Source organism: Barbus barbus, assembly GCF_936440315.1.
Source record: "Barbus barbus genome assembly, chromosome: 44".
NCBI lineage: Eukaryota > Metazoa > Chordata > Actinopteri > Cypriniformes > Cyprinidae > Barbus > Barbus barbus.
Genome location: NC_136722.1, coordinates 25,931,950 through 25,954,006, shown reverse-complemented (window position 1 = coordinate 25,954,006; position 22,057 = coordinate 25,931,950). Strand labels below are relative to the sequence as shown.

The window sequence follows — 22,057 nt, the reverse complement described above, 5'->3', positions numbered from 1 at the left end:
GCTGTGCAGGTTAAACCTCACTCTGGCGACTGACACGAGAGGCCGTGGCCTTTAGCCTCCTCATTAGAGCGCCCGCCTCCCACGCCGGAGACCGGTTAGAATCCCACTCGGAGCGGGCTGGAGTAGGACCGCGACACTGATTTATAAACATTTCACTCCTAAAACAGTGAAATGTGTTTGTTTTCAGTCTGTTGACAGTATTTTCTGATTTATTTGAGTGTTGAAAAGAGAAATCCATAATCCCCTCCGGAAAAACCTTTAACTCTAATATGACGACAAACTCAGACAAGAATTATGAACCTGGATTCATCCAATGTTCAGATTTATGTTCTGGAAATATATGCAAATACAGTGTCTGATCTGCATATCTGACCCTGGAGCACAAAAGCAGTCATGAGTAACACAGGTATATCTGTAGCAATAGCCAACAATACTTTGTATGGATCAAAATTATACATTTCTCTTTTATGACAAAAATCATTAGGATATTAAGATCATGTTACATGAAGATATTTAGTACATTTCCTACCATAAATATATCAAAACTTCATTTCTGATTAGTAATATGCATTGCTAAGAACTTCATTTGAACAACTTTAAAGGAGATTTTCTCAATATTTAGATTTTTTTGCTCCCTCAGATTCCAGATTTTCTAATAGTTGTATCTCAGACAAATATTGTCCTATCATAACAAACCATACATCAATGGAAAGATGATTTTCTGAACCCTTATGACTGGTTTTGTGGTCCAGGGTCAGACACGTGTCAGTATTTGAGTGATGTGTTAATGGGGACTGACCGGTGAAGGTGAACTCGACGGCGCCCCCGATGGCTGCGGATGGAGCTCCACGGCTGTAGCGTCCGCTGGCTGAGATGCTGAAGGTGGGATGACGGCAGACGGGGTCAGAGAAGTGATCGTACTGTCCGGTCCAGGTCTGGCTGTCCTCGTGGAAGGTCAGCTGTCGGGTGAGGAAGAGGACGCCCGGACGCACCTCGCACCGTGTGCTGACCCAGCTTCCCTGCAGACGCACCGGACGCTCGGGCCGAGCCGGAAGCACCGGAGGATGATGAAGATCCGCCGAAGACACGATCCGACAGACTCCACAGCTCTCGGCCTGGAAGCCAGATCCCACACACATCACACTCACTCTTCATCTTACTGTGACTTCAAACCCTCTTATTCTACATCCAGTCATACAGAAACACTTCATCCAATCAAATCATCCCAGCCTACACTCATTCTCAGTCTATACCCGGTTTCAATCAGAAAAACATCTTAAAAGTAAAACGGTTGTGATTTTTATTCATTTGTATAATTTGTCATATATTTATATTCTGTCATTTATTGGTATATTACCTGTTTCCATCACAGGTAAGGTAATTGTAACTTTGCTCAATTGCAACATCTCACAATTTGGACTTTTCTTCTTAATTCTAATAAAAATTGAGATTGATAATTGCAAGATATGAACTCAAGTAAAACTAAGTTGGAATTCTGAGTTTATATCACAATTTTGCTTTTATATTGCAAATATGACTTTATATCAAGCAATTTAGACTATATTTGACAATTCTGACTTTACATGACCATTTTGACCTTATATTGCAAATCTGACTTTATATTGCCATTTTGACAATTATGAGAAAAAAAATCTAAATTGTGAGAAAAAAAAAGATATTTAATTGTGAGATATAAAATCAGAATTGCAAAAAAAAGTCATAATTGTGATATAAAAAGTTGCAATTAATAATTTTTTATTTTTGCCACAGTATATATTTTTGGTTTACCAGAGAAAATAAAGACCAAAGAACAAAGTGGGTGGGTATGAGAGAGTATGAGAAAACCAAATATCCATGAGGAAGATGGCACTAAACACGCAGGGCATCTTATCTGAAAACACTGAACAACTTTGACACGGTTTGTGTCTTTACTGCCGCTGTGAAGCAAACAGAGTTGCTATATAAATACATTTGACCTGACATATTAAACTGGTTAATGATTCCGAGGTTATTGATGAGCATCAGCACAGAGAAGCTGATTCTGCTTCACACAGACATCCAGAGATCCTGATTATTCAGCACATCTGAATCTGATTCAGCAAACCCTTCCAACACAAGCAAGAACTGAACCGGCAGAGCGGCTGGTGACTGATCGGGTCACCAGTAACCCATGGGTTCATAAACTCCTCTGCAGAATATGAGCATCTCAAACATCACACACATCAGAGCAAATCAGCAATAAACACTGCCTCATGCCAGTTTCACCCCACTACAAAATAATGATCTGTTTTGCAATGCATCATGTATCTGCTGTAAATATATTTTTGCATTCACATTCATGCATTTGCTAGATGCTTTTAACATCTTTGCTGCATGCTCTACTGCTCTACAATTACTTTCTTCTTTTTTTTTACAAAAATATTTGAAAAAGTAACTTTATATATTGTTAAACACACTTTTGAAGGAAACAATGTGATATAATGTACTGATTGGTTGGTAGTCAACATATTCTTGATGATGCATCCAAATCTACACTATTTTTTTGTGTTAAGTGTTTTTAACTTAAAGTGTTAACATTTGAAGTTTAGTCAACCTGAAATATGAAGAATATTTGAGTTCTCTCAACAAATTAAATCCAGGAAAGTTACTTATAAAAGTTAATTGAAACTATTTTTACAGTGTATCATAAGCCATTTTTCTTGTAATAAACTTTGGAAGCATCTGTTAAAAAAAAAAAAAAAAAAAAAAAAGTGTCAAAAACTAGAGACTGATTTCAGCAAAACCTAATTTATGATAACATTATGTTGGTGACAAACAAGTAGAATTTGTAGAAAATAATAGAATGTTAAACCAGGATTATTATAGTTAACTATACTAAAACCAAAACCATAAACATATTTTATTTCAGCTAGTTTCCAAGGCATTTTTGTTTAGTTTAACTTCTAAAATAAAACTAAATAAATAAACAAATATTAATAAAAATGACAAATTTACTAAAATGAAAGTGAAAATATAAAATCATATTGACAGTATTAACAGAAACTATAAGTGTTCCTCAACGATACAAAAGTATCAGTTTGCTCGGCAGAGATGAGTCCTGCAGCAGAAGCGTTTAGAGAAGTTAGAGTCAAGAGCAGCGGACAGACGCGGGTCTGAATCAGAATGCAAGCCGTCATGATGACTTCAGAGCCCGGCGTCCCTCGATTATAGAGCGGCTTTGATTTAATCTCAATCAATCAGAGAGCTGCTCTACACGTGTCCGCTCGCTTACTGGAGCCGGCCCGGCCATCAATAATTCAGACCGAACTAGAATGCATTAACATTGCATTACATGCTTCCCGGCCTCTTTTAGCTGCGGCGAGCACATGAAAGAGATGAATCCATCAGAAGAAGCTCATCTCGCAGCTTCTGCGCTCGGATAGAGCCGGGATCCACAGCGATGGCCTTCGCAAACACTATTTCCACATTCCCTTTGAAGCAGACGGAGATGAGCGGCTCTTTAACCCTTACACTGCACTAACATTATTAAACATCGAGGTCAAACTTAAATTATTATAATAATTCATGAGCAAAAACATTTTGTAATATGATTTTGATGTACCATTTGCATGGTAATGCAATGTCTGATTTCACAAGATGAATTTTGAGGTTTTAAGCTTTCAATTGATATATAATTTATGATGAGCGAGGGAAAAGGACAATGAAGAAAAACTGTTTCAGAACTCCTGCTATGATGGAGATTTGTGAGATGCACTCTTGTCATAAATTAATCTTTCCAACCATATATAGTTTGTCTTGATCAGATTAGGATTTATTTGTAATGTGAGACCCTGGAGCACAAAACCAGTCATAATTTTTTGAGATTTAATAAATAAGATGAATATATATTAATGCTGTCAAACAATTAATCACATCCAAAAATATATATTTTTTGCATAATATATGTGTGTGATGTGTACATTTATTATGTCTATATAAATACACACATGTATGCATATATTTCAGAAAAATGTTGTTTATATATTAAATATATTTATTTATAATAAATTCTATGAACATAAATATAGCCATATTTTCAAAATATATGAATGTGTGTGTATTTATATACACATAATAAATATATACAGAACACACATATATTATGCAATCAAAACTTTTATTTGTGGATGCGATTAATCATGATTAATCGTTTGACAGCACTAATAAATAATCTTTCCATTGATGTATGGTTTGTTATGATAGGACAATATTTGTCTGAGATACAACTATTAGAAAATCTGGAATCTGAGGGAGCAAAAAAATCTAAATATTGAGAAAATCTCCTTTAAAGTTGTTCAAATGAAGTTCTTAGCAATGCATATTACTAATCAAAAATGAAGTTTTGATATATTTACGGTAGGAATTTACTAAATATCTTCATGGAACATGATCTTAATATCCTAATGATTTTTGTCATAAAAGAGAAATGTATAATTTTGATCCATACAATGTATTGTTGGTTATTGCTACAGATATACCTGTGCTACTCATGACTGCTTCTGTGCTGCAGGGTCAGAGATGGTGAAGTAAAGGTAGAGCGGATGGTAATACTGTAATGTGTGGAGGCCGTGACAGCTGGCGGCTCGCATGAATTAATCACAGACAATGTCACATCCTAAATTAAGTACAATGTTATGTATTATACAGACTTTTACTTCAGCGAACATGGCACTTCATGAATTAATCATTCTTCTGTCAAAAGCTTCATGTATTTTTCAGCTTCGCCGGGTTTTATTTTAATGCTGAAGTCTGTCGTTGTGTTTCTGCGTTCAGCTCCTTTGCTGTTTAGACACGCGTGTGAACTGGAAACAACACAAACGGATGCACGAGAACGATTCTGAGATCAAATAAGCTCTGCTTTCATCATACATCATGATGAGCACCTCACCTACACTACAAATCATCATTCATATCAACTCAAACGCATATACAGGTGCCAATCATATCTGACCCTGCAGCACAGAAGCAGTCATCAGTAACACAGGTATATCTGCAGCAATAGACAACAATACATTGTATGGATCAAAATTATACATTTCTCTTTTATGACAAAAATCATTAGGATATTAAGATCATGTTCCATGAAGATATTTAGTGAATTTCCTACCGTAAATATATCAAAACTTCATTTTTGATTAGTAATATGCATTGCTAAGAACTTCATTTGAACAACTTTAAAGGAGATTTTCTCAATATTTAGATTTTTTTGCTCCCTCAGATTCCAGATTTTCTAATAGTTGTATCTCAGCCAAATATTGTCCTATCATAACAAACCATACATCAATGGAAAGAGTATTTATTCAGCTTTCAGATGATGCATAAATCTCAGTTTTGAAAAATTGATCCTTATGACTGTTTTTTTGATTAAAAACTAATTCCGTCTTTTCAGCTGAAGCTTCGGATCAAGCGTCTCAAAGGCCCCTGGTTTGGGCTTCAGTCTAGGATATTAAAATAAGTAGCTAAAATAATTATATTTGAAATGAAAACGATTACGTTTTAGGATTCCAGAAGTTTTAGGAGCTGACTGCTCCTCAGGGTTTCTACTCTTTTTAATTAGTGAATTTACTAATCATTTAAAGTCATCTTGAGGCTCTACAAACCTCTGCTTCAGTTTCAAAGCTTTTTAAAGTCAAGAGAAACAAATTCATTCAAGTGTGTCCAAACTTTCAACTTTGAACATCCAACATATTTTTACTAAATAAATAATTATAATCATTTTCAATCATCTCACAGCTTCTATAATAACAGTTAAAGTCCACATGAAACATCCATCTGACTTCTGTAACGGAGTGAAACAGGATGAGAATAAAAGATTGAGAATAAAAATGCTTTTCCAATAAAATATTTGAGGGTTTTGCATGACTAGAAAAGTGTATAAATAATGCACAGAGTTATAAGATTGTATTCATTTTCAGGTCTAGAAATAAGACTTTTAAAATGATCCAGGTTTCTCAAGACCGTGTGAATCCTTGTTCTTTAAAGACCAAAAAATGAATTAAAATAAGACATATCTTGATTTTTATTTGTTTTAGCATATATTAACGCTTGTTTTGGGTCTTATTTTAACCTGTTTATTTAAAAGAATTAATTAAAATAAGATGCATCTTCATTTTTAGTTGTTTTAATGTATTTTAATGCTTGTTTTGTCTTATTTTTAATAATTTAAAGTAATTTTATGCCAAATTTGTGAAATAGGATGGTTGATTAAAAACGGCGATTGATCGATCTAAGCAAGTTATTTACATGCATTAGAAAGGAAATGATTTCATGTTGATATTACAGTGTTTCTCAGCTGTTTACACACTAACTCTTTCCTCATCAGTTTCTGAAAGCTGTCACTCAAACAGCAGAAACACACCAAATCTGCAAAACCAGACACTGATTCTCAGACTTTGACTCCGTTTGCAATTTCATAAAACACTTTTTGCAAAACACAACAATTTCCTATAAAAATAAATAAGTCTGAATGCCTGAGTAATTCATCACTAACTCCTCACATGTGCTTCACTGAACACACATCTACTGAACTACACAAGCTTGATGTGTTTCTGTTCCTCTGTACTGTACAATACTGTATTCATAACCACTAATGCTTTCAATCTCTCTGCCAATTACTTTGAATCTTGAACAGAACTGTACACATGAGCTCATGAAAGAAGAGCTTTAGGTTCTTAATAACTGTGTGACAGTCAAAGCTAAATGTATTCAGACAGCTTCAACATTTCTCACATTATATCAGTTTATTCACTATAGTTTAGAGAATTATAATAAAATATGAGAAGAACTCAGTTAAAGTGTGTCAGAACAAGTTGATCTTGATAAAGTCAGATAACTTTGATAGAAAGGTTTGTAATGAATTGGGTTGAATAGCGGTCAGCTGTTAAATTTAAGAACACAATTAGATAAAACCAGTTTAGCTCAACCAATCACCAAGCAGCGCTTCATTTAGTTCAGTCTGTGGTGGAAAAACATCACATTAGCAATTAAAGAAAAACACTTCAGCAAAACATGATCGGGTCAAAGTATCTGAATCAGTTTTGATCCTGTAGTTCACTGTATGAAGGATGTTTGGGTATAATGTGTCACAGTTTACTTTATTTTTCTATCCTCACTTACATAAATGAACTATAGTGTCCTGCACCCACTAGTAAAAATATCAAATTATATCTGCTGTCTGAATTATTTTTGGTTTGACTGTAAATCCAAAAATACAATATTATGGCAAAGGTGTTTGCAACGTAAGACAAATGTTTGCTTTTGAGATGCGTTTGTGATATTTTAAATGCAGTGCTTCTTTTGCAAGAGATGTGATGCATTTTCCATTTTGTGTGCAATTCTTGGATTTGTGTGTAAAGTAAAAAAAAATAAAAAAAATAAATGGCAGCGGTTCTGTTTGAAAATGTGTTTAGGCAGCTGAAAAACCCTAGAGACTGCATTGCACTATATTCTGAGCGCGTGTCTCCTGGCTCGGGGTTAATATTAATGCCCTGCGAGGGCCGGAGCGGAGCGCATGCATATGCAGCAGCGCAGACGTCTGCGTCCTGACCTCGGCGCTCCGCAGGGGGCTCTGGTAACCCGTGGGCTGGTGGAGGCTCCTCTGAGCGCGCTCCGTGTGAACGTCTCCCAGGAACAGCTCCTCGGCCCCGAGCTCCAGGCGCATCAGCGTCAGCTCCTGCATGCTGCGGTCCGGATCTGGGTCGCAGGCCGTCTGCAGGCACCGCAGCTGGACGCGGCTCACATGCACCTCACTGACCGTTCCTCCGCGCACCAGCCAGGAGCCCCGCAGCGGCCGGACGCTGCCCCGGATCAGCAGGCTGGAGCTGGGCTTGCTGCAGTCAGGGTCCTGGTAGAAGAACTGCAGCGCCTGGAAGCTGCCGTCCGGGAAGAAGCGGTAGGAGCGGGTCAGGAACTCTGGACCGGGTCGCACCTCGCAGCTGCAATCATGACAATACAAGCTTTAACCCTTCTGCCACCATTTTTGTCCTTTTCAGTTTTTTTTTTTTTTGCTTGTGTTATTGCCGGCTGCACAGGGGTGTATTTTTATTGGAATTTTAGTATTTAACCCTAATTTCCTTTAATAAATCTATTTTGCACTACACCCTTAAAAATAAAGGTGCTTCATGATGCCATAGAAGAAGCTTTTTTGTCTAAATGGTTCCATAAAGAACCTTCAACATCTGAAGAACCTTTCTGCTTCACTAAAGCTTCTTTGTGAAAGAAGGTTCTTCAGATTATAAAAAGGTAAGAAAAAGATGGATCTTTAAAGAACCTTTGACTGAATGATTCTTTGTGGAACCAAAAATGGTTCTTCTTTGGCATCGCTGTGAAGAACCTTTTGAAGCACCTTTATTTTTAAGAGTGTAGGTACAAGAAAATAGTTCCTCTCAGGACCTTAAGGACAAAAATGTCTCCATTGAAACCCATTAAAACTGCTATTTTTAATCACAATTTAACTGTAAAATGATACAATTTTTGTTAATAGGCTTTCATTCTGTTGGCAAGGCTTCAAAATTACATTTTCTACAATTTTTTATCAGATGGTGCTATTTTTTCATATATAAGGCAAATACTCACTTCTGCTTATTATAGAGCCAATTGGATAAATAATGCAGCTATAATTGTGTGGGTGTGTTGGTATAGATATCAGAGTGTGGTCTCTATGTGTGTCGTCATAAACAATTGTGTGTGTGCTTGTAATATTTGAGAGAGAAACTCTGTACATCACAAACCCAAGCACTGTGAGCACCAGCGGAGCTTTGCTGGCATCTAATGGGGAAAGTCTGGTACTGCACCCAAACTAATTCTGACTGAAAGCTCATTTTTTGAGATATCAACCTCAAATTTGGAACAACTTGTTTAGATTTATGGCTTTGATTTTCAGGTTTAGATTTCAACATGTTTCATAAAATATATATTTTATATAAAATATTGTTCATAAACTTAAATCTCTATAACGTTTTTTTTGGTTTCACTTTAAACATTTTTTATATCTCAGCCCATTTTAAACTGTTTCATCACATTCTATACTACTATTAGGCTATATATAAAAAACCCTTATATAATGATTAATAATAATTATTATTATCCCACCGGTCACTATTGAGACCATATTTTCTCATTCTATGCCCACACTCAACAAAACTGAATAATTGTGAATTCATATTAATATTAGACACCTTAAAGATAATGTGTAGGCCTACCAAAAATATTTGTCATATCTTTTGTTTTGGAGCTTTGATGCAGAAATGATCATCTCATGGTGCAAACTGGAAGTTAACTGCTCTGGTCATGTGACAATTTGCATTTAATTGAGACCCTTTATTTTTCCATATTTGCAGAAAAGTCACATTTTTAGAGCTTTATAAATGAAAACCTTTACGGTCACTATTGTGATCAGTGGGATTAAATGGGTTAAAGGGTTAGTTCACCCAAAAATGAAAATTAGCGCATGTTTTACTCCCGCTCGAGGCATCCTAGGTGTATATGACTTTCTTCTTTCAGACGAATCCAATTATATTAAAAATGATCCTTGCTCTTCCAAGCGTTAGAATGGGAGTAGGTGGGTGTTTTCTTTCAACAGTCCAAAAGAAGTCAAATAAAGCGCATCCATCCATAATAAAACATGCCTCACACGGCTCCGGGGGTGAATAAAGGCCTCCTGTAGCAAATACATGCGTTTTTGTAAGAAAAAATATCCATATTTAAAACTATATAAACAGTTTTGTGTCGCGTATGAGTCTTGCAAAAACCAACGTTTGTTTACAGGAGCAAAGGAAGCAAAGTTTCCTTACTTTCTTGGTGACTGGTGTTGTTATTTCTTCTACAGGAGGCTTTTATTCACCCCCGGAGCCGTGTGAGGCATGTTTTATTATGGATGGATGCACTTTATTTGAGTACTTTTGGACTGTTGAACAAAAACACCCATTCACTGCCATTCTAACGCTTGGAAGAGCCGGGATCATTTTTAATATAACTCTGATTGGATTCGTCTGAAAGAAGAAAGGGGAGTAAAACATGGGCTAATGTTCATTTCTGGGTGAACTAACCCTTTAAAGGCACAATATGTAAGTTTTTGCCGCTAGAGGTTGCATTTTCTAAACAATAACAAAGCTAGGCTTGATGAAGGGGGATGTTCACAGATGAGGTAATGAATAATTTCTTTCTATTACCTGTACCTTTCCCGGTTATTCAAACAGCAAATAAATTATACAGAGAAAGTGAGCTAAGAGCATTTCGTTGTCAAAGAACATAATGACTGACTTCAGTTTAAGCACTCTTTTAAGCTGTCGATACATGGTTTGGTGAATGAATCTCTTCCATTATACACACATCTGCACTTGTTTATGATGAGAGTCAGTCAGAGAGCAAAATAACTCATCTGAACTCATCTGATTGGCCATTGCATTCATAAGCTCAACAGACTCGCGTGTGATTGGTTCTAATGCGCAATACTGTAAAAATGCATTAAAAAATTGAGCAGATCTAAATTTAATGCTTCATTCAACACTTTTCATTTTATTGGCGACAGCCGTAATGAAAGAGCCCTTGTTAGGGGCAATAACACTTGTTTTGTTTTCGATACGATACTTTTAAACCAAACTTTTAAATTATGAAATGTATTAAATTACAAAGAGTAAAATGAGTAATGATACCCACTTAACTTTATATTTGAAGCGCATTTTAACGTTCAATATGCCTTAATTGCAATTTATCAGGTTATAATTTAGTTTGCACGGTTAAAATGTTTACTGTAGTCGTAACCATGGAAACTGGTTCTGTCTTGCAACATTCCTACACAATTTAACACATTGTACGCATTATTGTTTTGTTAAATAAAACAAAATGGGTTTATGATTAAAAAAAGAACAAATATCTGCCAATAGAGTCAGCAAATGTACCTTGCACAGATATTTGTTCTCATTTTAACTTGATTAATTTTGTTCAGTTTCTCTGAAAACAAGACTTCATTTAGCATCTGCAGTAAATGCATCTTGATTTATAGCTGTTCAGATATCTGAACTAGAAAACAGGACAGAAATACTGAGGAAGATGCTTATTTTTTGCAGTGTATGCAACATTTAATGCATGACTTTATTAAGACTTTCTGCTTGGATTTAAGTCCTTTTTAAGGCCTTGATTTGTGCAATTAAGACTTCTTAAGACCCACAGAAACTCTTGACACTACAGGTGAATCCAGCGTGTTTTCATGCTCTGCTCAGTTTCTGGTCTATTTTAATTCCATAATATGCCTTTTATCAGACTAGAGGAAAGAAAATGTCCAAAATACACATTTAAGTGTTTATTTTATTGCACCAATTCTATTCGTGTCTGTAGATTTCAATTTCTTCTTTACAGTTTTATTCCTCTCTATATTCTGAAGGTTTGTTCATATTTCATTCACACTGATTTATACAACATTTCACTCCTAAAAACAGTGAAATGTGTTTATTTTCTGTCTGTTGACAGTATTTTCTGATTTATGGAGTGATAAAAAGAGAAATCCAAAAAATCCCCTCTGGAAAAAACTCTAATATGACGACAAAATCAGACACAAATTATGAACATGACTTTATACAATGTTCAGATTTCTGTTCTGGGAATGTATGCAAATTAGTGCATATTTAATTAGAGAATGTCTCATTTGCATGTAATCCAAAACATTTGTCTTAAAGTACAGCGTGGGAAAGTATGCTGATATCTGTTAGACTGTGTTAGACTGTGTTCACATTATACCACACCACTCTATTACAAATCATAAAAACGGCATTACTGTAAATATAGTTGTCTCTGATGCACTTTTATTGTCAGTCGCTTTGATTAAAAGCATCTACTCAGTGCATAAATGCAAATATATGCTCATTAGTGAAATATCAGGAATCCCAAAACATTTAAATCATGCTTTAACCAGTTTATGCTGCTCCAATGTGATCGATATCATTATATTCACTCATTAGGAAGAATGTAATGAGCATTAATTGAGTTTGAGTCACCTGTTGGACACCCAGTGTCCGGTGATGTTGGGCGGAGTGTGAACGGTCACCTGCTGTCCCTGAACCTGTTTGAGTCTGGAGTGACACCTGTTCCTCTGGTCCAGAAGAACCGCTTCAGAACCGAGCACCAACACACACACACTCACTGTGAACACACACACACACACACACACACACAGAGAGATGGTCACTTCTGACCTGATCAACATCTTTATTCAAACCGAATGCGTTTGAATCTTCAAATCTCACACATTTGATTCAGTGCCAAATGATTCCTTTACGCCCTTCACAGACTTCTACCGGAATATTAATATTCAGTGAATAAAAACCACCAAGTTACTCACCAGAGGAAAGCAGAATGACGAGAGGACATAAAGACAACATTTCAACAACAAATCCTTTCACAAAAAACACAGAAAGTTTCGCGTAACAGACGATTCTCGGGAAGAAGATGAATGTTAAACGCGTTAAAGTTTCACATCCGCTCTGTGAAGAATAATCGTGATTTTCCTCGTCGTTACATCCTCAGAATCAGCCTTTAGAGTCCAGAAAGAGCGTAAATGCAGAGGAAGGAGTGCGAGCGTCATTGTGAGAGCGACACCTTTCATTCCTGACTTCAGTCTGAGGAGAATCGCCGCTTCTAGCGAAGCCTGACTCGCGAACGAGCCGTTCATTTGAACCGATTCTTTTAATGACTCGGTCAAAACGAAAATCAATCGACTGTAAATAAAACTGAGGTGGGAACAATATTGTTTGAATAATTCATATTACTGTTTTTAATAAATAATATCATTAACTAGGAAAAGTATTCATTTTGTTTTAACAATAACATTGGAATAATATTTAAAATAATTTTTATAAACTAATTAAAAACGTAGTTACAAGCAGCAATATGACCAGAGATTTTGATAAATCAAAGGATTCAGTGACGCTCCGCTCTATGAACTCGTTCATCTAAAATGAATCGTCCGAATGAACCGACTCAAATGAATCGGGCTTCTCCCCCGCGGAGCGCAGTCGTGGGCGCGCTCTCTGATGGATCGAACCGCAGCAGGACTCGGATTCAATCTCCATGATCTTATGAGTCACTGAGCGAGTGTGTGTGTGTGTGAGTGAGTGTGTGCGTTGGTAACTGTGTGTGTGAGTGTGTGAGTGAGTGCGTTGGTAACTGTGTGTGTGTGTGTGTGTGTGTGTGTGAGTGCGTTGGTAACTGTGTGTGTGTGTGCGCGCGTTGGTAACTGTGTGTGTGTGTGTGCGCGTTGGTAAATGTGTGTGTGTGTGTGTGAGTGCGTTGGTAACTGTGTGTGTGTGTGCGCGCGCGTTGGTAACTGTGTGTGTGTGCGCGCGCGTTGGTAACTGTGTGTGTGTGTGTGTGTGTGTGTGTGTGTGCGTGCGTTGGTAACTGTGTGTGTGCGTTGGTAACTGTGTGAGTGTGTGTTGGTAAATGTGTGTGTGTGTGTGTGTGTGTGTGAGAGAGTGCGTGTTGGTCTGTCTGTGTGTGTGTGTGTGTGTGTGTGTGTGTGCGTTGGTAAGTGAGTGTGTGTGTGTGTGCGCGTTGGTAACTGTGTGAGTGTGTGTGTGCGTTGGTAACTGAGTGTGTGTGTGCGCTGGTAACTGTGTGTGTGCGTTGGTAACTGAGTGAGTGTGTGTGTGTGTGTGCGCGTTGGTAACTGTGTGTGCGCGTTGGTAACTGTGTGAGTGTGTGTGTGCGTTAGTAAATGTGTGAGTGTGTGTGCGTTGGTAAATGTGTGTGTGAGAGAGTGCGTGTTGGTCTGCCTGTGTGTGTGTGTGTGCGTTGGTAATTGTGAGTATGTGTGTGTGTGTGAGTCGTGATCAGCGCAGGTACATAAGAGCAGGTGTGGGTTTGTCTGTGAAGTTTCTCATTATGATATTTTCAGCGCAGGAGTTAGACTCTGGCAGCAGAAGCAGAAATTAAGACGCTATTGTGTTCTGACTGTTAGACTGTCGTGGCCTAATGGTTAGAGAGTCGGACTCGTAATCCAAAGGTTGTGGGTTTGAGTCTCGGGCCGGCAGGGATTGTAGGTGGGGGGAGTGAATGTCCAGCGCTCTCTCCACCCTCAATACCACGACTGAGGTGCCCTTGAGCAAGACACCGAACCCCCAACTGCTCCCCGGGCGCTGCAGCATAAATGCTGCCCACTGCTCCGGGTGTGTGTGTGTGTGCGTGCGCGCAGAGCACCATAATTACCAGTATGTCACTTCACTTCACTAAATGACATGCAACTTTTGAAACAATTAGGCTCCTCGCCTGAACTCTTCAGAGCAGTTGAACACACAGCCAGTCATTAACTCACTTCTGAATATCATGCACTTTCTGTCTTATATGATATGATGAAACTGTAGCATGGCTTCATGGTGATCCAGAGGTTTTCTCGTGTTAGTGCAACTGCTTTGGCTTGTGATGGACCCAGATAACAAAAATATGTTCCAAGAATGTTTTGCTGTAACGTTGCCATTGAGTTGTGAAAATGTTCAAATTCAAGTTTATTTGTATAGCGCTTTTTACGATACAAATCATTGCAAAGCAGCTCTACAGGAAATTAAGTTTCCACAATATATTTATATATTGCAGAACCTTAATATATTTAACTTATGGCAATATTAGGTAATTCTGTATGTTGTCTGAGCGTTGGCATCCTCTGAGGTCCTCTGAGGGGTTGGCATTATCTTTTCTCAGGTGTTCGGTCATCTCAGATCATTTAAGGGTTGGATCCAGACTGAAGCTTCTGTCATTCCTAGTTACCACGGGATGTTAATCAACAGAGAAACAAATAGAGACATAATTAGCGTAGCTGCTGTTCCATCTAAGCAACAATGATTTGTTCAACCCAAGCTAAAGAATAATAATAATGTACATTTGATCAGATATAACTGCAGTACAAGATTATAAGATGCATTATGTGAATGCTTGGCTAAAGAGATGTGTCTTTAATCTAGATTTAAACAGAGAGAGTGTGTCTGAACCCCGAACGTTATCAGGAAGGATATTCCAGAGTTTGGGAGCCAAATGTGAAAAAGCTCTACCTCCTTTAGTGGACTTTGCTATCCTAGGTACTACCAAAAGTCCAGAGTTTTGCGACCTTAGAGAGCGGGTTGGATTGTAGCGTGGTAGAAGACAAGTTAGGTACGCAGGAGCTAAACCATTTAGGGCCTTATAGGCAAGTAATAATATTTAGTAAATGATACGGAACTGAATAGGTAGCCAGTGCAGAGACTGTAAAATTGGGGTAATATGATCATATTTTCTTGGCCTGGTAAGAACTCTAGCCGCTGCATTTTGGACTATCTGTAGCTTGTTTATTGAAGATGCAGGACGAGCAGCTAGCAGTGCATTACAATAGTCCAGTCTAGAGGTCATGAATGCATCAACTAGCTTTTCTGCATCAGAAACAGGGAGCATGCTTCGAAGCTTGGCAATGTTTCTAAGATGGAAGAATGCTGTTTTTGTATCATGGGAAATATGATTTTCAAAGGACAAGTTGCTAATATAACACCCAGATTTTTGACTTTAGAGGACGTGACAGTGCATCCGTCTAGTTGCAAATTATAATCCACGATATTCTGTGTACTGTTTTTTGGTCCAATAAGTAATATCTCTGTCTTATCTGAATTTAATAGGAGGAAATTATTGGTCATCCAATCTTTTACACTTTTTACACAATCTATTATCTTAGATAGTTGAGAAGTTTCATCTGGTCTTGTTGAGATATATAGTTGAGTATCATCAGCATAACAATGAAAATTTATCCTGTATTTTCTAATAATATTACCAAGAGGCAGCATGTATATTGAAAATAGCAGAGGACCTAGGACTGATCCTTGTGGTACTCCATACTTTACTGGTGATAATTGAGATGACTCTCCATTTAAATGAACAAAGTGGTAGCGATCGGACAGGTAGGATCTAAACCATCTTAAAGCCTGCCCTTGAATACCAGTATAGTTTTGTAATCGATCTATGAGTATATCATGGTCTATAGTGTCGAACGCAGCACTAAGATCAAGTAAAACTAGCAATGAGATGCAGCCTTGATCTGAAGCAAGTCATTAGTAATTTTAACAAGTGCAGTTTCTGTGCTATGGTGAGGCCTGAAACCTGACTGAAATTCCTCATAGAGATCATTTTTTTGCAAGAAGGAGCACAATTGAGCAGACACAACTTTTTCTAAAATTTTAGACATAAACAGAAGATTTGAAATGGGTCTGTAATTTGCCAGTTCATTAGAATCTAGTTGTGGTTTCTTAATAAGAGGCTTAATAACCGCCAGCTTGAAAGGTTTTGGGACGTGACCTAAAGATAACGATGAGTTAATAATATTGAGAAGCGGTTCTTCTGCTACAGGTAACAACTCTTTCAGTAGTTTAGTGGGTACAGGATCTAATAAACACGTTGTTGGTTTAGATGCACTGATAAGTTTATTTAGCTCTTCCTGTCCTATAGTTGTAAAGCACTGCAGTTTTTCTTTGGGTGCAATGAATGAAGCTGAAATACTAGACGCAGTAGAATCTACATTTGTTATTGTATTTCTGATGTTATCTATTTTATCAGTAAAGAAATTCATAAAGTCATTACTATTAAACTGTGAGGGAATATTTAGATCGGGCTGTGTATGTTTATTTGTTAATCTAGCCACTGTGCTAAATAAGAACCTTGGATTGTTTTGGTTATTATCTATGAGTTTGTGGATATGCTCTACCCTGGCAGCTTTTAGAGCCTGTCTATAGCTGGACATACTGTTTCTCCACGCAATTCTAAAAACTTCTAATTTAGTTTTTCTCCATTTGCGCTCAAGATTACGAGTTTCTTTCTTGAGAGAATGGGTATAACTGTTGTACCATGGCGCAGTATGTTTTTCTCTAACCTTTTTCAATTTGAGGGGGGCAACAGCTTCTAATGTATTAGAGAAGATAGTGCCCATGTTGCTAGTCATTTGGTCTAGTTCATGTGTATTTATGGGTACACAGAGCAGTTGAGATAAATCAGGCAGGTTATTTGTGAATCTGTCTTTGGTGGCTGGAACAATAGTTCTGCCCAGACGATAACGCGGAGCCATATAACTAATATCAGTAATACGCAGCATGCACGATACAAGGAAATGATCAGTAACATCGTCACTTTGAGGTACGATATCTATATCGGTAAGATCAAGTCCATGCGATATAATTAAATCTAGCGTATGATTAAAACGATGAGTGGGCCCGGTGACGTTTTGCTTGACTCCAAAAGAGTTTATTAGGTCAGTAAACGCAAGTCCTAACGCATCATTTGAATTATCAACATGAATGTTAAAATCTCCGACAATTAGCAGTTTATCAACATTAACTAGTAGATCTGAGAGGAAATCTGCAAATTCTTTTAGGAAATCTGTATATGGCCCTGGCGGTCTATACACAGTAGCCAGAGCAAGAGACAGGAGAGATTTCTTCTGCATATCTAACAGTGACACATTAAGCAGAAGTATTTCGAATGAGTTAAACCTCCTGTATCCTGTTTTCTGAGTAACATTGAGAATATCACTATATATTGTTGCAACACCGCCGCCACGACCAGTCTGACGGGGCTCATGTTTATAACAGTAGCTCGGTGGAGTAGACTCATTTAGACCAAAATATTCATTTGGTTTCAGCCAGGTTTCAGTTAGGCAGAGTACATCAAAATTATTATCTGTGATCATTTCATTTACAATAACTGCTTTGGGTGCGAGTGATCTAATGTTTAGGAGCCCAAGCTTTAAAAATAGTTTTTGTTCATTTATTTTGCGTTTTTCTGGTTTAATCACGATCAGATTTTTTCTAGATGCTGCATTTAATTTATATTTAGACCTCGCTATTCGGGGAACAGACACAGTCTGTATAGATTGGACAACGCAAGTACTTCTATCTTTTAAGTGGGTAGAACAAAAGTCATCATAGCAGTTATTTGAGAATTGGCTTACTAGTCAGATGGAGCGTAGAGTCCTGGAGATGTTGTCCGACAGGAGTTCCGCTCCGACTCTGCTGGGGTGCAGGCCATCAGCACGGAAGAGCCTAGGACGCTCCCAGAAAAGATTCCAGTTATCAACAAAGAGCAGTTTCTGTTCTTTACACCATGACGATAACCATTCGTTTAAAGCAAACAGTCTACTGAACCTTTAGTTTCCTCGTCGATACGTGGGAAGCGGTCCTGACACGATGATCGTCGCCGCGGGCGATGTGCTGCGTACCGTCTCGATCAGGCTCCTGAAGTCCCTCTTCAGTGTCTCCGTCTGCCGCAGCTGGGTGTCGTTAACCCCCGCGTGCAGCACGACAGCACCGATGCTCTCATCGCCCTTCAGGATCGCGGGTATCTGCGCAGAAACATTGAGAACACGAGCAACAGGGAAACAGTGAGTGTGCACTTTACCTTCAGCTAACGTAGCACGGACGTGCCGGACGATGGAGTCTCCGACGATCACAGCGTCGCATTCCGTCTCGCGGAGGGGAGCGAAGCGGTTCTGGGTGGAGATCTCGAAGGCCAGAGGCGGCGGAGTTGGAGAGGTCGTCGCCCGGGGCTTGGCTCGCGTCTTCCGCTGCTGGTGCACCCAGGGTCCGTGGCGTCCTGGCGCTGGAGTGAAGGACATCTGGGAAGATCACGGATTAGCGGCAGCCACGCTGCCGATGCTAACGGGCTATAAGCTAATAGCAGTCTCGAGAAATCAAAATAAAACTAGTGATAAGGCGGTCTGATTGGTTTTGTTTTAGAATGCTATAGGGGATATATTCACACATTATAGAAACGAAAATGATAGTGTATAAAATAGTTTTTGAGATAGAAAATAAACGATAAAGAATAAACTTGACAGAGCTCAAACTCAAAACACGCAGTCACAAATCAGCGCATGCGTGTAGAAGCCTAAAATGTTATTTCTCGATGTTTTCTGAACATTCAGAACCCATCCATCCATCTTCTTCCGCTTATCCGGGACCGGGTCGCGGGGGCAGCAGTCTAAGCAGAGATGCCCAGACTTCCCTCTCCCTAGACACTTCCTCCAGCTCTTCCGGGGGGACACCGAGGCGTTCCCAGGCCAGCCGGGTGACATAGTCTCTCCAGAGTGTCCTAGGTCCCAGTGGGACGCTGAATTATCAGTACTGGAACATTTATAACTTCCTTGTTAGCTGGGTAAATATTACAATAAATATAGAAAACCAACTAAAAATGATTTATATATAAATACACACTTAAATACACATGCAAGAAAAATGTTTATATATTAAATCAATTTAGAATATAAATTATATAAATGTAAATATTTTCAAAATATCTGTATATATATATATATATATATATATATATATATATATATATAGGCCACATAATAGACACACACATTATGTACACACACGTTATGTAAACAAAAACTTATTTTGAATCACGATTAATCGTTTGACGTTTCAATGTGTTGCCATTTATTTACAATAATTTTACATCAATATTTGTTAAACTTTCTGAGGAAATAGTTTCAATCGCATTTTTTCAATGCATGTTTTATAAGGTCAAAACAAAGCGAGCGTGGAGGATGATGAACTGATGAATCTTCATCAGCAGCGTTTACTATAGTATCACAGAAGCTTCAGACTGAGCCGTTCACTGTAATTGTGCTTTAACAGCCCATTCCTGCCATCACTGATATTAAGGTACGCTGTAATGGCCTGCCAGTGTTCAATTACTGCTGAAGAACTCATCTTTAATTCATGCGCCTGTTTTTTATAGCTCTCGATGATGAGGGTGATTTGTTTTGCTGAAGCAGATCTGCGACACGCGGCTCAGGTGTAGCTTATTTGGTTATTTGTCATATAGCAGATCATTTCTCATACAGGCTCCTCGGGCCTGAGATCAGTCTGAGATGCTCAGACACTCGTCTGCAGAACAAGACCAAAATATAGGTGTTAAGATGAGTGAGGAAACACTTCACACGTCTGCAGGAGCTCCGAGAGGAAAACATGAACAGCACGAGTGGAACCTTTACACCAAATTCACGTTTGCATGTGATTATTGAGAAAATATTGAGCTCAATTTTATTCAGAGACTTAAACTGAATTTGCAGCAGATGCTGATATTTAAGATGAAACTCTGCTGCTTGTGATGTAAATCAGTGAGATGTTTATAACAGGGCAGCAGATGCGGATATAAAATGATCTAAATATCAGTGTTCACTATATCTGCAGTAATGTCTTAGTAAGGCCATTCTACAGAACTGGTGCAAAGTCAGAGTTGGAAACATTTTGGAAAATTTTTTTTATTTTTCCACAAATTTTGTATGCAAATTGTATAATATCCAAGGGTACACATTTCTAGTAATTGTGCAGTTAATTCTCATTGTATTTTTTAGAAAGCTTTGACCATTTTCCTCTCCTTAAATGTGTCACTACCGAAACACAGTAATATATCATTTAATAAGGGTTCTATTGACCTATTATGATTTTGCTTATTTATCTTGTAAATATATTTTTTGCTTTTTTATTTAAAAGTTTTTAGATGTAAATCAATAATTACAATTTTAACAATATTTCAACTGTGAGATGAAGATCATTCCTCCGCTGAGGAACAGAGAAAGTAAAGCTTCTGGAAACAAACGCTCCTCAAAAGATCCTGATGATCAGATTTGAGACGCACTGATTTTTCTAGAAAATGATTGATGGAGAATCAAGTAAAGCTGAGCTGCTTCAGTCCAGTAAGAGTTCATCTGGAGATATGACTGCAGTTATTCTGACCTTTACTTGATCAAAATCAGTCAAGATTTGACTCTGAAGCAGCCGCTGAAGCTGGACGCTTGTATAATTACACTAAAAGAGCTTTTACTGGATAAAACACTCTAAACTATCAACCAGACGACAGGTTTAACAGCAGAGTTTGATGATTTAAAGGCCTTATGATATGATACAGTAGGGTTTAAACATGCTTTCAGGATGTAGTTTTATAAGCTGAATTTCACAAATCCATGTCCAGCTCATGTTTCACTCCACAAATCAATAATAAAAAGAAAACATTCTTGAGCTTTGAGGGTGAAACACGAGCTGGATGTGAATGTGTGTTTATATGAAGCTCTAGACCTGGCAGCTCCTTAGTCTCTCAGTGCCGGTCAGTCAGGGTCAAAGGTCACTGACCCAAACCCAAGCATTTACAGAAACTAACAGGACTTCCTCTAAAGCAGCGTTTCTTTAATCAGAGGAAGACGGTAGCTTTGTGAGACACGATGAATAAATGCATGAGCAAAAACTAGACTCTGTGTCTGCTATTAGGCCGGAATGGATAATTAGCCGGTCCTCCTAAACACGGCCGGCGTCATGAAAAATGCATCCCAAACACAGCTTAGCTTCAAAGACGACTCGCAGAAGCCTGTCGCTCAATTAGGTGTCTGCAACAGCTGTAAATGTTCCAGCATCTGACAGCCCTCCACATGCAAACAAACGCTGATTTGAGACGAACGTCCCAGCAGCTGTTGGATTTACAGACAGAGTTTTGCTTCTGACGTTCAGAACAGCATTCCTTCCCTCCGTGAGGAGGAGAAACAGCTTGGTGCCGTTCAATATTCAATGGCAGACTGCCACGACAGACACTGGAAACCAAACTCACACCGAGGCTGCTTCTCTAACACTCGTGTTCACAAAGCAGAATCAAAATGAGATGCTTAATTCAGTTGTGCTGTGCTCGTCTCATTTACGGGCCGTTTTAAACAGATTCCCCATATATATAACGTCTGGAGGCGGCTTTAGTTTGATAAATGCACGCCTCCAGCCGAAGCCTCATTTGCACAGTAAGATCACTGAAGACGACAGCGGCGAACCCAAATGAGTTCTGTTCGGATGGACTAATCCGCAGGATAAACAGCAGGAAAAATCCTTGTTCGGGATGCAGCTGAGAACACTGATTAGCTGCGGAGAGCATCAAGCGCCCTAGAAATACTAAAGCAAGATGAAGAGGTTGAGGGAAATGGAGAATTAGAAGCTGCGCAGGTTTCACCGTGAATTCAGAAGGTCACCCTGTTTTA

At 38.3% G+C, this 22,057-nt stretch overlaps 1 protein-coding gene across 2 annotated transcripts in view; it reads right to left on the bottom strand.

Annotated features, from left to right (window-relative positions):
• Positions 1–12,652, bottom strand: part of LOC306863503 (protein APCDD1-like) — a 64,378-nt gene extending 51,726 nt beyond the window's left edge. For both annotated transcript variants that reach the window (XR_013783690.1, XM_079406875.1), the window contains exons 1-4: positions 12,374–12,652; positions 12,030–12,174; positions 7,586–7,973; positions 800–1,115 (exon numbers count right to left, since the gene is read on the bottom strand). Coding sequence is in view for 1 of the 2 variants with exons in the window: in XM_079406875.1 (XP_079263001.1) it covers positions 800–1,115; positions 7,586–7,973; positions 12,030–12,174; positions 12,374–12,413 (889 nt within the window). In the remaining variant the exon portion in view is untranslated. The remainder of the gene's footprint in view (positions 1–799; positions 1,116–7,585; positions 7,974–12,029; positions 12,175–12,373) is intronic.
• Positions 12,653–22,057: the final 9,405 nt, after the last annotated feature.